Here is a 12,474-nt window from a genome sequence, read left to right on the forward strand (position 1 = left end):
TAAAAAATTCCATCTCACACGGCAGAAATTAATATACAGCATGACTTCCCTTCTTTGTCTCTGTTAATCTAGGGAGAAAATATCCAGCGATATTTCTCCGTAGGCCTAAAGTTCGGCCATGACCTAGGCAAAATAACTTGCGCAGCCGCAGAAACAAGAAAATGGAAATCTTTTATGAAATGATTGGGAGCCACGCAAATTTGACCTCTTGAATCCGACCATGAACCCGCTGTTGATAATCTGGAAGGTCGTACCAGAAATGCAGATCTATCTCTGGCCGATTCATAGATTCAACCTACAAACTGCGACCTCATCTGTGATCAGATGGCCAAGCAATGCGTGAAATCTTTTATTCTAAAGCCTTATGGCTCGTTTCGACAAGCATTAAACGGATGAAATTAACCACATGCAGTTTATTCTTCAGAAAAATGCACACACAAAATGGGTTGGGTTCGGTGATTTGTACATAAACGTCTTCCTCACGATAGATTCGTTGATTTGTCTTATGAAGCCGTCATCAACACGAACACAATGATTGCAGAAGCAAACTCTGTACCTACACGGCCGAGACACAAGACTGATTATTTCACAGCTGCAATGTGAATAGAGAACCAAAGACGTTTTGGGTAAGCTTACTCACGTCAGGTCTTCACTGACAAGCTAGGAACAGACGGAAAATTCCGAACAAAAGTAAATGACGTCAAAGTCTTTTTCGCTTTGGTGTAACTCATTTTTGTCATGACGTCTTTTTGTGACGACAGTATACGCGACAATTTGTTCGCTTCCGGTGTCATTTTAGACTGAAAAGCAACTCAAAAGAAGGAGCTAAGCCTGTGTCTTGAAACAGCTGAAACACTCTTTTGGATTGCCGTTTCAATGCACATTTCTTGTGTGTGTACTACGAGAAAAATATTGAATGTTTCAACTCCACACCCTTAAACCCCATACCCGACTCAAAATCGCAACCTTCCTATTTTAGTCAACCAATTGGAAGTAAGCGTTACGGGCATATGCTTTGGAACATTATATTCGTGCATAGTTTTGTGACACATGTTTTTGTCATTTTGCTGATGGTTTTATTGTCAGGAGATGTCCACCCAAACCCAGGCCCGCCTGGTAGAGAGCATGTTAAAGATACCTCTATTTTGCATATAAATGTACGTAGTTTGCGAAACAAGATTGATATTTTACAATGTGAAGTTAAAGAGCACGATATTGTGACTTTGTCAGAAACTTGGTTGTGTGACTCGATATCAAACGACAGTTTATGCCTCAAAGGATTTCATCCCCCAGTGCGTCTTGATAGGCCAGATGGATATGGAGGGGTAGCTGTTTATGTGAAAAACGATTTTATTTGCAAACCAAGGCCTGATTTGTTAATTCCAGGCCTTGAAGCAGTCTGGGTAGAAACTAAATTATTGCAAGAAACTGTGCTGGTTGGTTCATTTTACCGACCACCAGACTCTCGGATTGATTATTGGCACTTGGTTGACGAATCTGTAAAGCAAGTAATGAGAACACCACATAAATTTCTAATTCTTGGAGACTTTAACGAAGATTTTTTGAATAATCCATCTCCCCACTTTCTTAATTTAATACCACAAGAAGGGCAAAGCCCATACGACTCACATGCTTGACCTCGACCTTTAGGGTAACTAAACCTAGCAATGACATCATACACTAAGAACTGCTTTACACATTTTTCCTACCAAAATACATGTGACCTTGACCCACGGTCAAGGTCATCCAAGGTCATGCAACACAAAGCTGTTAATTCAAGACATAGGAAGTACAATGGTGCTTATTGGCTCTTTCTACCATGAGATATGGTCACTTTTAGTGGTTCACTACCTTATTTTGGTCACATTTCATAAGGGTCAAAGTGACCTTGACCTTGATCATATGTGACCAAATGTGTCTCATGATGAAAGCATAACATGTGCCCCACATAATTTTTACGTTTGAAACAGTTATCTTCCATAGTTCAGCGTCAAGGTCACTTCAAAATATGTATACAATCCAACTTTGAAGAGCTCCTGTGACCTTGACCTTGAAGCAAGGTAAACCAAACTGGTATTAAAAGATGGGGCTTACTTTGCCCTATATATCATATGTAGGTGAGGTATTCAATCTCAAAAACTTCAGAGAAAATGGGAAAAATGTGAAAAATAGCTGTTTTTTAGACAACATGTATGGCCCCTGCGACCTTGACCTTGAAGCAAGGTCAAGATGCTATGTATGTTTTTTGGGGCCTTGTCATCATACACCATCTTGCCAAATTTGGTACTGATAGACTGAATAGTGTCCAAGAAATATCCAACGTTAAAGTTTTCCGGACGGACGTCCGGACGTCCGGACGGACGGACGGACGGACGGACGGACGGACGGACGGACGACTCGGGTGAGTACATAGACTCACTTTTGCTTCGCATGTGAGTCAAAAACAATCTGCACCAGCTCGTTACTGAACCCACACGTATTACAGAAACTAAATCCTCATGCATCGATCTGATCCTGACCACGAGTATAAACTTAATCAGTGAAGTTGTAGTGTTACCCCCCATTTGTAGTGACCATTCTGTGCCATGTGTAAAATTAACGTCACAGAGACTAAAAAAAGGTCAGTTCAAAAGGACTATATATAATTATGCCAAGTTAGATGTTGATACATTTTTGTTTGAATTGAACAAAATTGATCTTTTGAACACAGTTTTAAATGCGTCCATTGACGAAGCTGCTGCCTTGTTTTCTGAACATTTATTCCGTGTTGCAAAAACATGTATGCCTGTTAAGATAATAACAGTACGTGAAGATGATGCCCCATGGATGACTGAACATATTTTACAATTACGAAACGCAAAAAATTGTATACATCAAGTTGCTAAGCGCTTAAATACACCTGAGCAGTGGGCATTATTCCGCCTGACTAGAAATCAGTATACAGATGAAATTCGTAAAAGAAAAAGAGATTATTTTCTAGAACTTGATGAGAGGATAAATTGTAAACAGAACTTCGGAAGCAAAAATTGGTGGCAACTTGTTAATTCCTTCTTGAAGAAAAAAGGTGTTGCATGTAACGAAATTCCACCGCTAGAAGATAATGGAAAAATTATTGATAACATTTGTGAAAAAACGATTTTGTTTAATAATTATTTTGAAAGCCAGTCTAAAGTTGAAAATCCAGACGATCCCCTGCCCGAGGCAAATTGGTGTAATACATCTTTATCGACTTTTGAATTAACAGAAGCTGAAGTTGTCCAAGTGTTAAGGAATTTAAATTTATCCAAGGCCGTGGGCCCTGACGGAATACATAATAAATTGCTTGTAGATGGATTACCTGTTATCGTTCCACCGCTTACAGTTCTCTTTAACAGATCCTTGTCTGAGGGTGTTTTTCCAGTTGTCTGGAAAACTGCTCACATTACGCCCATTTTTAAGAAAGGCGATAGGAGTGCTTGTTCCAACTACCGTCCAATCTCTTTGCTGAGTTGTATTGGGAAGGTGCTTGAAAAATGTATACAAATCCGTGTGTTTGGTTATTTGAAAAATTATGATTTGATTACACACTGCCAATCTGGTTTTATTGCTGGTGATTCGACTGTTTATCAACTATTGAGTATATATGATGATTTTTGTGTTGCACTTGATAAAAACATTATGTCACAGGCAATATTTTTTGATGTATCAAAAGCTTTTGATAAAGTCTGGCATCGCGGTCTGCTCCACAAGCTTGAGGCGATAGGTATAAGAGGTCCCTTGCTTGTTTGGTTTGAACATTACTTGAGCGATCGCAGACAAGCAGTAGTATTGAAAGGAACCAAATCAAGTTATGCTACCCCTTCTGCTGGTGTCCCTCAGGATTCTGTCTTAGGACCTCTTTTATTTCTCATTTATATTAACGATATTGGTGTTGGTCTTGAATCAGTGTTGAAACTCTTTGCAGACGATACGAGTATGTATTTAAGTTTAGATAACGATGATGTACGAGCAGAGATTTTGAATTCTGATTTGGATAAAATTCGCACATGGGCTTCTAAATGGAAAGTCACTTTTAATTGTCAAAAGACAGAATTGTTGGACATTTGTAGGCAACAAAATGTTTTACTTCCACCATTGTATTTCGAAGATGCACACTTAGTTGATGTTGAAAATCACAAGCACCTTGGCGTCATTCTACAAGGTAATTGTAAATGGGATTCCCACATAAAAAGTCTAATTGCTAAATGTAGAAAGTCAATTGCGTGTTTTGGTTTATTCAAGCATCGTTTAAACAGAAAATCACTTGAAGTTATATATAAATCCTTTATGTTACCATTGTTTGATTATGCGGACGTTATCTGGGATAACTGTACACAGTGTTTGGCAGACGAGTTGGAGACATTGCATCTCGATGCAATCCGAATCATTGTAGGTGCAGTACGTGGCACAAGCCACCAAAAACTGTATAACGAATCGGGTTTTGTGCCCCTGAAAGAAAGGCGACGTCGTCATAAACTTTTGCTGTATTATAAAATTGTAAATCGTTTAACCCCAGAATATTTATATTCCAAACTGCCGGTCCTGGTTTCCGATGTAAATCCTTACCACAGACGACGCCCTCTTGAACGTAAGTTTCCATTGTGCAGAAGTGAGTTATATAAATCTTCATTTTTTCCTTCAACGACAGCTTTGTGGAATAATCTTCCAGAAAATATACAACAAACGCAGTCAGTTGGTGAATTTAAAAGGTATTTGACCGATGGAGATGTTGTTGTTCCACCGTATTATTATTTAGGCAACCGCCAGGGACAGGTACTTCACAGCAGGTTGAGATTAAACATGAGCGATTTGCAACAAGACTTAGTGAACCGACACCTCTCTGATAATTTAGAATGTACGTGTGGAGCATGCCCGGAAGATTCTGAACATTTCTTATTACACTGTCCAAAATTTAAAGAACATAGAACCATTTTATTCAATAGTCTGCCAACACACGTTCTGGACTGCAAAACACTCTTGTTTGGAAATACTGATTTAACTATATCTTTGAACACGAAAATATTCTCTGTTGTACAAGACTATGTTATGTTAACTAATCGCTTCGGCTGATATTATATTAACTGTGCAATTGATGTAGCCAGGCATTCTCTCCCTCCCTCTCTCTCTCTCCCTCTCCCTCTCCCTCTCTCTCTCTCTCTCTCTCTCTCTCTCTCTCTCTCTCTCTCTCTCTCTCTCTTTACCCTATTTGTATAAAATATAATTAAAGATTATCAAGATAAGTGTTGAAGCTATCACTTGTTCGCCATGTTTTGCTATCTGAATGTGTATTGATTATAAGTTCAAGAACGTGTCCATAAGCAATCTGCTTGTTAACGTTCTCAATGTTGTTATTGTTTGAAACGTGTGTATGAGAATTTGAATAAACACGCTTAAACCAAACTCTGTACCTACACGACCGAGACAGAAGACTGATTATTTCACAGCTGCAATGTGAATAGAGAACCAAAGACGTTTTGGGTAAGCTTACTCACGTCAGGTCTTCACTGACAAGCTAGGAACAGACGGAAAATTCCGAACAAAAGTAAATGACGTCAAAGTCTCTTTCGCTTTGCATGTAACTTTGTCATGACGTCTTTTTGTGACGACAGTATACGCGACAATTTGTTCGCTTCTGGTGTCATTTTAGACTGAAAAGCAACTCAAAAGAAGGAGCTAAGCCTGTGTCTTGAAACAGCTGAAACACTCTTTTGGATTGCCGTTTCAATGTTAACCAAAAAGTTAAAGAAAAAAAACAAGGTTCAGTTGTGAACTGACAGCGGATTGAGCATTTATTCCTGTTGATGAAGGTACGATTGAAGCTTTATTCTCTCCGTCAACCAACAAGACTAGATTTGTAGCAGACGAAAAACAAAGTGTGCGTTTTTCCTGTCTTGTGAAGGCGATTATGTCGTTATAAGTTATCTGTACGTTGTGAAGACATTTCAAAACAAAATTTAGCTATGATGCGTCACGGGATATAAGCTTATACGTTTTCATCCATGGAATTTCTTTTTTCGTCTCGGCAGGGGGAATGAATTCATGATGTCTTTTCCGGAACTGGACAAAACTGGCCTTGCCAAGACTGAAACAAAATATAGTTCTACAACTTCTAGGCTTGGGTTGATTGCCCATGGTGAATTTCCAATGATTTGTTTCCACATCTCATGACACATTCTCTTTACTTTGGTCATGCCATATATACGTTACAGCTCCGTCCATTCATGGTATCGCGTGATATTTTGTCTCGACGGGGTGAAAGAATATAATGACGTCACTCTCGGCAGAGCCTCGAGTGACATCATCATATTCATTGACCCAGTCTCGACAAAATATCAGGCGATACCATGGATGGACGGAGCTGTAACTTATACATATAAAGCGCTTAGAGAACGTCAAGCGCTATATAAATCGCCCCATACATACATGTATGTTTGTGTGTGTGTGTGTGCTTGCGTGTGTGTGTTTGTGTGTGTGTGTGTGTGTGTGTGCGTGTGTGTGTGTGTGTGTGTGTGTTTGTGTGTTTTATTGTGTGTGTGTGCGTGTGTCTGTGTGTGTGTATTTGTGTTTGTGTGCGTGCGTGTGTGTTTGATTGTGCTTGTGTCTGTGTGTGTGTTTGTGTGTGTGTGTCTGTGTGTGCGTGCGTGTGTGTGTGTGTGCGTGTGTGTGTGTGTGTGTGTATGTGTGTGTGTGTGTCTGTGTGTGTCTGTGTGTCTCCGGGTCTGTGAAATATCAACAACAACAACATTCCAGAACGGATTTGCAAAATTCATTTTTATCGGGGAATTTTCTTGCGCCGTTTTTCAGTGTTTTGAACGTTGTATTTGAGATGTTATTTTTGTGTTGATGCAGCACTGTGGCGACCACATTTTTCAAGTTATTTCTATGATAATTTTAAATTGGAGTTATCTTTGGTTTAATCCAGACTATGAGGTTGTATTTCAGATGGCTACCTTAAAAATTCACACAGGAAACCCAACTCACCCGGAAACTGTGTCTCACTTTCACACTAGCTGACTCCAGAGCTCCTTTTAGATCAGCAACCTCAGCGTCGTAAGTGACTTCAAAGATATACAGCTCTTCAGAAAGAGGCTCGACGTTGGTCACGTCTGACACGATGTCGCCGACGTCAGCCTGCGTCATCAAGATGGCGGACAGGACGAGCGACGCAATGGCAAAAAGCATGGTGAGATTCTGGTGGAAAAACGAGGTGGATAAGTTTTAAGGGCTTACTTGTAAGTATAAGTTACAGCTCCGTCCATCCATGGTATCGCCTGATATTTTGTCGAGACAGGGTCAATGAATATGATGACGTCACTCGAGGCTCTGCCGAGAGTGACGTCATTATATTCTTTCACCCCGTCGAGACAAAATATCACGCGATACCATGGATGGACGGAGCTGTAACGTATATTTGGCATGACCAAAGTAAAGAGAATTTGTCATGGGATGTGGAAACAAATCATTGGAAATTCACCATGGGCAATCAACCCAAGCCTAGAAGTTGTAGAACTGTATTTTGTTTCAGTCTTGGCAAGGCCAGTTTTGTCCAATTCCGGAAAAGACATCATGAATTCATTCACCCTGCCGAGACGAAAAACAAACCAATTTCATGGATGAAAACGTATAAGCTTATATCCCGTGACGTATCAAAGCTAAATTTTGTTTTGAAATGTCTTCACAACGTACAGATAACTTATAACGACATAATCGCCTTCACAAGACAGAATAAACGCACACTTTGTTTTTCGTCTGCTACAAATCTAGTCTTGTTGGTTGACGGAGAGAATAAAGCTTCAATCGTACCTTCATCAACAGGAATAAATGCTCAATCCGCTGTCAGTTCGCAACTGAACCTTGTTTTTTTTCTTTAACTTTTTGGTTAACATTGAAACGGCAATCCAAAAGAGTGTTTCAGCTGTTTCAAGACACAGGCTTAGCTCCTTCTTTTGAGTTGCTTTTCAGTCTAAAATGACACCAGAAGCGAACAAATTGTCGCGTATACTGTCGTCACAAAAAGACGTCATGACAAAAATGAGTTACACGCAAAGCGAAAAAGACTTTGACGTCATTTACTTTTGTTCGGAATTTTCCGTCTGTTCCTAGCTTGTCAGTGAAGACCTGACGTGAGTAAGCTTACCCAAAACGTCTTTGGTTCTCTATTCACATTGCAGCTGTGAAATAATCAGTCTTGTGTCTCGGCCGTGTAGGTACAGAGTTTGCTTCTGCAATCATTGTGTTCGTGTTGATGACGGCTTCATAAGACAAATCAACGAATCTATCGTGAGGAAGACGTTTATGTACAAATCACCGAACCCAACCCATTTTGTGTGTGCATTTTTCTGAAGAATAAACTGCATGTGGTTAATTTCATCCGTTTAATGCTTGTCGAAACGAGCCATAAGGCTTTAGAATAAAAGATTTCACGCATTGCTTGGCCATCTGATCACAGATGAGGTCGCAGTTTGTAGGTTGAATCTATGAATCGGCCAGAGATAGATCTGCATTTCTGGTACGACCTTCCAGATTATCAACAGCGGGTTCATGGTCGGATTCAAAAGGTCAAATTTGCGTGGCTCCCAATCATTTCATAAAAGATTTCCATTTTCTTGTTTCTGCGGCTGCGCAAGTTATTTTGCCTCGGTCATGGCCGAACTTTAGGCCTACGGAGAAATATCGCTGGATATTTTCTCCCTAGATTAACAGAGACAAAGAAGGGAAGTCATGCTGTATATTAAAGTTACTTCCTTGCGAGCTACTCCCCATACCATTTTTCTACAAATACAAGTCAAATACCCGATTCTGATCTGAACGTGTCGCGAACAATGATTTGTTTTCAACAAAAACAGTTCATATATCTCTTTTTACATTGAGTCAAGTTTTGACTAAATCCTTTAACATAAACTTGGCCAAAACATTATTAAAAACAATTTCGAACCCAAATTTATGTCATTTCATTAAAACTTTATATGCCAGTTACGGCTGTTCACTTAGCGATCAGGATCACCTTTGGGATTAAAGATTTCTTTTACAAGGATCACGTGACTGCCGCTCAAATAAGGGTACCCTCAAAATGGACAAGACAAAAACGGAAGGGCCAAATGAAAAATCGACAAAAATTCAAAATAGGCAAAACTTCGCAATTTTCAAATACCTGAAGATATTTAGTTATCTACCCTAAACATATTGCTTTGTTTAGCTACCTTGCGTATTGCAAGTCAAACGTATGACTCCTGATGTTCACACATGCTGACCATGGTGTACAGGGCAAAAGATAATAAAACCAGTCGGTTAATCATAGAACTAACACACATTTGTGACCCTCCACCACGAAATGAGTCGCATGTCACCTCGCGCGGTTCTGCGCTAGGCTTGATATAAGTCCGGAGAGTGTATGGTAACAGTGTGAGGGTCACCTTAGTCACAGGCGTATAACTCAAACAGTTTCCGCTCTTTTCTAAAACGGTTTTCACCACTGGATAGAGCATAACAAACTCTTTAGGAAAATGTAAAAATATGAAAATCATGCAAAGGTGACATGCGACTCATTCCGTGGTGGAGGGTCACATTTAAGATGTTTAACAATGTCTCAACATAAGGGTAGAGATGGCACGGAAATTAAGATCTGTTTCTTTGGAAAGCTTTTCACTCTTGTTTGTACGGTTCTCGAAAAATAACCCGGGGAAAAAGTGTTTTTTGTCCTATACGTGAAGTAATATTTGAAGGACATATGGGTCAGAATTGACTAAATGTTTTAACATAGAGGGGGGAATCGAGACGAGGGTCGTGGTGTATGTGTGTGTGTGTGTGTGTGTGTGTGTGTGTGTGTGTGTGTGTGTGTGTGTGTGTGTGTGTGTGTGTGTGTCTGTCTTTCTGTCTGTGTGTGTAGAGCGATTCAGACTAAACTACTGGGCCGATCTTTATGAAATTTGACATGAGAGTTCCTGGGTATGATATCCCCGGACTTTTTTTTCATTTTTTCGATAAATACCTTTGATGACGTCATCTCCGGCTTTTTGTAAAAGTTGAGGCGGTACTGTCACACCCTCATTACATTTAGTCAAGTTTTGACTAAATGTTTTAACATAGAGGGGGAATCGAGATGAGGGTCGTGGTGTATGTGTGTGTGTCTGTTTGTCTCTGTGTGTGTGTAGAGCGATTCAGACTAAACTACTGGACCGATCTTTATGAAATTTGACATGAGAGTTCCTGGGTATGATATCCTCAGACGTGTTTTTCATTTTTTTGTTAAATGTCTTTGATGACGTCATATCCGGCTTTTTGTGAAAGTTGAGGCAGCACTGTCACGCTCTCATTTTTCAACCAAATTGGTTGAAATTTTGGTCAAGTAATCTTCGACAAAGCCCGGACTTCGGTATTGCATTTCAGCTTGGTGGCTTAAAAATTAAATTAATTAATGACTTTGGTCATTAAAAATCTGAAAATTGTAAAAAAAAGTATTATTTTTATAAAACGATCCAAATTTACGTTCATTTTATTCTCCATCATTTTCTGATTCCAAAAACATTTAAATATGTTATATTTGGATTAAAAACAAGCTCTGAAAATTAAAAATATAAAAATTATGATCAAAATAAAATTTTCGAAATCAATTTAAAAACACTTTCATCTTATTCCTTGTCGGTTCCTGATTCCAAAAACATATAGATATGATATGTTTGGATTGAAAACACGCTCAAAAGTTAAAACGAAGAGAGGTACAGAAAAGCGTGCTATCCTTCTCAGCGCAACTACTACCCCGCTCTTCTTGTCAATTTCACTGCCTTTGCCATGAGCGGTGGACTGACGATGCTACGAGTATACGGTCTTGCTGCGTTGCATTGCGTTCAGTTTCATTCTGTGAGTTCGACAGCTACTTGACTAAATGTTGTATTTTCGCCTTACGCGACTTGTTTTTCCATTAAATTGCTTGAAATTTTGGCAAAGCAATCTTCGACAAAGGCCGCGGTTTGGTATTGCATTTCAGCTTGGTGGCTTAAAAACTAATGAGTGAGTTTGGTCATTAAAAATCGGAAACTTGTAATTAAAATTAATTTTTTATCAAACGATCCAAAAACAATTTCATCTTATTCTTCGTCATTTTCTGATTCCAAAAACATATACATATGTTATATTTGGATTAAAAACAAGCTCTGAAAATTAAAAATATAAAAATTATGATCAAAATTAAATTTCCGAAATCGTTTTAAAAACTATTTCATCGTATTCCTTGTCGGTTCCTGATTCCAAAAACATATAGATATGATATGTTTGGATTAAAAACACGCTCAGAAAGTTAAAACGAAGAGAGGTACAGTAAATCGTGCTATGAAGCACAGCGCAATCGCTACCGCGCCAAACAGGCTCGTCACTTTCACTGCCTTTTGCACTAGCGGCGGACTACGTTCAGTTTCATTCTGTGAGTTCCACAGCTTGACTAAATGCAGTAATTTCGCCTTACGCGACTTGTTCATATTTATGAACCGATTTTGTTCCCTGGGTATAGATATCAGAAGCACAACATAATTTCGAAAAAAAAAAGCAAATGTTTGTACTTTGATAAAACTTCTAAAATTATTCATCGATAAATCAAGAAAAGACTTGTCTCTCTGTTCCTACGTGGAGACTTCAGTTCTGGTTAAAACAAAAAAAAGTAAAAAGATTGAACAATTAGTCTCGAAGATGAATAGTTCCCATTGACGGCGCTTGTGTTAAAAAAAAACAATTCTGAGAAAACAGCGTCAACAGTTTTCAAAATGGTGTCAAATGTTCATAAAAAAAAAGATCGCTTTATTGCAAGAAAGAGGTTGATGATGACAACATTACTTCGCACAATGATTCTGTGGTGTTCAAAGTACCTAAAGATGCTGAGAACCCAAAATACGTTTTTGGACCAAAATGTCGTGCCATCTGTGGCCATAACACACTGGAGAAAACGTTTTTAGCTTGGCCTGGCTGGCCTACTGAAAACACTCATCGCGCTTGTTTTTGATTGCAACAGTTCTGTGAAAATTGGTTTTACAACAACATGGCTCCCTGTCCATGATTTCGCATTTACATTTGCACCGAGGCCGACAAAGATGAAACAGAAGACAATATTCTCTCCTCGGACCGACACAGAAAGTCTGTCTGTCAACAACCCACCAAACATCTCAAAATGTTGTGTTTAATTTAATATCAAGCTCAAAAACAACGAACATTCGTGTTATGCAAATTTGGTTCCCTTGTGTTCAAGACACTGCGGCAGTGCTATCTCGGACGTCGGGTTTCGGTCAGCCAGGAGAGAATTCAGACACACAATAGCAACTGTTAAAGATATTGTCAATGTTGTACTGTACCTGGAAAAGATGGATTAACACCGCCAAATTGCACACTGTCTCTCTGATAACACGGGATTCAGAAGATAACAAAGAGTGCCCTAGCTGGTTCATTTATACGCTCCCCGCAATAACACACACA

At 39.2% G+C, this 12,474-nt stretch overlaps 1 protein-coding gene across 2 annotated transcripts in view; it reads right to left on the minus strand.

Moving 5' to 3' along the window:
* The window catches only part of LOC138979727 (uncharacterized), a 49,244-nt gene extending 36,770 nt beyond the window's left edge, over positions 1–12,474 (minus strand). The window contains exons 1-2 of one of the 2 annotated variants that reach the window (XM_070352470.1): positions 12,354–12,474; positions 7,000–7,209 (exon numbers count right to left, since the gene is read on the minus strand). In XM_070352470.1, the coding sequence (XP_070208571.1) occupies positions 7,000–7,209; positions 12,354–12,446 (303 nt within the window). In that variant the 5' untranslated portion in view covers positions 12,447–12,474. The remainder of the gene's footprint in view (positions 1–6,999; positions 7,210–12,353) is intronic. The other variant, XM_070352469.1, reaches the window with a different exon arrangement.

The sequence above is a fragment of the Littorina saxatilis genome, linkage group LG11 (assembly GCF_037325665.1).
Source record: "Littorina saxatilis isolate snail1 linkage group LG11, US_GU_Lsax_2.0, whole genome shotgun sequence".
NCBI lineage: Eukaryota > Metazoa > Mollusca > Gastropoda > Littorinimorpha > Littorinidae > Littorina > Littorina saxatilis.